Below are 2,486 nucleotides of genomic sequence, written 5' to 3'. Positions count from 1 at the left end.
GTAGGGACTTGTCTCTGGAAAGCCTCGATAAAAGACGCCGACTGAGCGCTAGTGTCGTGGTAGCAACATGCTATGTGTTTACATCCATCGCTGCCATGTTTGTAATGACTTATCATGAGAACAAACGTATTCACGTGACTTTAATAACATTTCTTACTTAATGGAAACACTGCAGTTGCGAATCTGTGTTTTTTCAACATAAACAGAATATTGACAAAGTTTTGCGCACATTTGCAATGGAAACGCAGCTAAACACTCAGTGAGCTGAGTTCTACTCTAACAGTCCACCTACACTCAGCAGAATATGTCATATTCCACTACATCTTACAGCACATACACAGCAACAGGCTGTCTCCACCTTGACAGGTTAGATGTGTATACCTGTAATGGTCCTAAAAAGGTAACAAACAATTCAGACTGGATCTGTTTTAAGGAGGCAGCAATCAACTTTGGTATTGGCCACATTTGGACTATCGTTAGCTCAGGGTTAAACAATTTATTGAACTCAACTGTTCATAGCCTTTCTACAGCACCCATTACAACATACAGGGGTTAGACAATGAAACAGCTGGTTTTAGACCAGAACATCCTTTCAGACAGCTTCCTCTTGCGTCCACAGTTAATCCTGTTGGATGTGGTTGGTCCTTCTTGGTGGTATGCTGACATTACCCTGGATACTGTGGCTCTTGATACATCACAAAGGCTTGCTGTCTTGGTCACAAATGCTCCAGCAAGACGTGCACCAAAAAATTGTAATTGAACCTTCACATTCTGCTCTTACTGGTGCAATGTGCAATTAATGAAGACTGACCACCAGGCTGGTCCAGTTTAACCATGAAACCTCCCACACTAACATGATAGCTGTTTCACTTTCATTGTCTAACCCCTGTATATGAACTCTTTCTTTAACTCCAGTTCAGTTCCTTTGGAGCATGGCTGGATGCAGTGATGCCTTTTGTTTTAAATCAATCACCTGTCGCTGAGATCCATCCAGCTCTTTACTTTCTGGGTCGTGAGTCAGCTGGTACCCATGTGTGTTCCACTAACATTTAACAAAACACAAACAAAAGCGAATACAGGAAACAGCAGTAAGAAGAGCAGACGTTTTTACATTCTGTTGTTTTGAGCCCAGAAAGGTTCTGTTAGAAGAGACATTAAATGYTCAGTAAATATTAAAAACCTGCTGGTTCTGTTGAAAAGAAAACCTGTGAATGATTTCTTCCATCTCTGCACTCTGGCAGTTCTGTCAGACATTCTTTGTGCTGAGGCTGGAAACACTGCTGAGTGCGTCCATGTTGTAACGAAGCTGCAGCTCGTCCCGTCAGGCCAGGCTCCTCTGCCGTGGTTTGATCCTCGGGTACAGCTGGAGGTGAAAGCAGAGAGGTTCTCATCAGGACAGCTGGAACGTTCTGACACAAAGTGCTGACTGACAGAATCAAAGAGGCTTTAACCATGAAAACAGCTGAAACTGGTCAAACTTTCTTAACGACGTTATGCACAGTCTTTATGATACAGTAAGTGTGTGTTCAGAATGACTCTCAGCTACTACCACACCAAACTTTAGCTGAGCCGCTTTGTCTTTGTTTTTGACTCAAAAAGTTTATAGGTATCAGATGAACATCCAGGATTACATTCTGAGCATTTCATTCAAATCATTTCAGTGATTCATCAGTTTGTCTTGTAACACAAACAAACATCAATATGAGGAAGGGTGGATCAGAAGGTGGACACCTGGAACCTGATTGGCTACCCCAGTTGATTTTACATCCATACGATTGGATGTTCTGTGTGTAACTGAGTTGTGTCTGTCTGTTAGTGAGTATGAACTTTTACTGCTGCTATTTTATGGAGAAACTAAAAATAATATATTAGAAACTGGAAAAGTTTTAAACATCTTGTCTTTTCAGTTTCAACTATTTTTTTCATCCATCCAGCCATCCATTTTCTTCCGCCTATCCGGGGTCGGGTCGCGGGGGCAGCAGCTTCAGAAGCTTTCCTGGCAGCAGCTTCAGAAGGGAGGCCCAGACCTCCCTCTCCTCAGCCACTTCTTCCAGCTCCTCCGGGGGAACTCCAAGGCGTTCCCAGGCCAGCCGAGAGACATAGTCCCTCCAGCGTGTCCTGGGTCTTCCTCGGGGACAAGACAGTTTGATTATCTAAATTTGTTAGTTTCCTTTGTATTTTAAACATCAAACCATTTTAGTTGCAGTCACAGTAAGCTATTCATTTTGTTTTTAATAGAATGTTTGGATAGTTTTAAATACATTTGCAGAATACACACAAAGCACGTATTGATGTCAGAAAGGGTTTGTAGCATTTCAGAATTCAGTGTCGCCCATTAGACACCAAACAATGTGCGACGCAGACACATAAGCTGAAAGATGGGGTGAAAGCATTCTGCCACAAATTGTTTCTGCATTACTTCTTTTTTCAGCATAACAGTAAGGGTTTGGACCTCCGCTGCAGCAGATAAGGCATTGTGTGTCGTG

At 42.5% G+C, this 2,486-nt stretch overlaps 1 protein-coding gene across 1 annotated transcript in view; it reads right to left on the bottom strand.

The window, feature by feature from the left end:
- Positions 1 to 817: 817 nt before the first annotated feature.
- Positions 818 to 2,486, bottom strand: part of LOC106531335 (apoptosis-stimulating of p53 protein 2) — a gene marked incomplete at its 5' end in the record, with an annotated part of 17,184 nt that continues 15,515 nt past the window's right edge. The window contains 1 exon segment of the mRNA XM_014027175.1: positions 818 to 1,363. Within this exon segment, the coding sequence (XP_013882629.1) occupies positions 1,322 to 1,363 (42 nt within the window).

This window comes from Austrofundulus limnaeus, unplaced genomic scaffold, assembly GCF_001266775.1.
Source record: "Austrofundulus limnaeus strain Quisiro unplaced genomic scaffold, Austrofundulus_limnaeus-1.0 Scaffold621, whole genome shotgun sequence".
Lineage (NCBI taxonomy): Eukaryota > Metazoa > Chordata > Actinopteri > Cyprinodontiformes > Rivulidae > Austrofundulus > Austrofundulus limnaeus.
The sequence above is the reverse complement of the archived record's forward strand: the minus strand, read 5'-3'. Positions and strand labels throughout refer to the sequence as shown.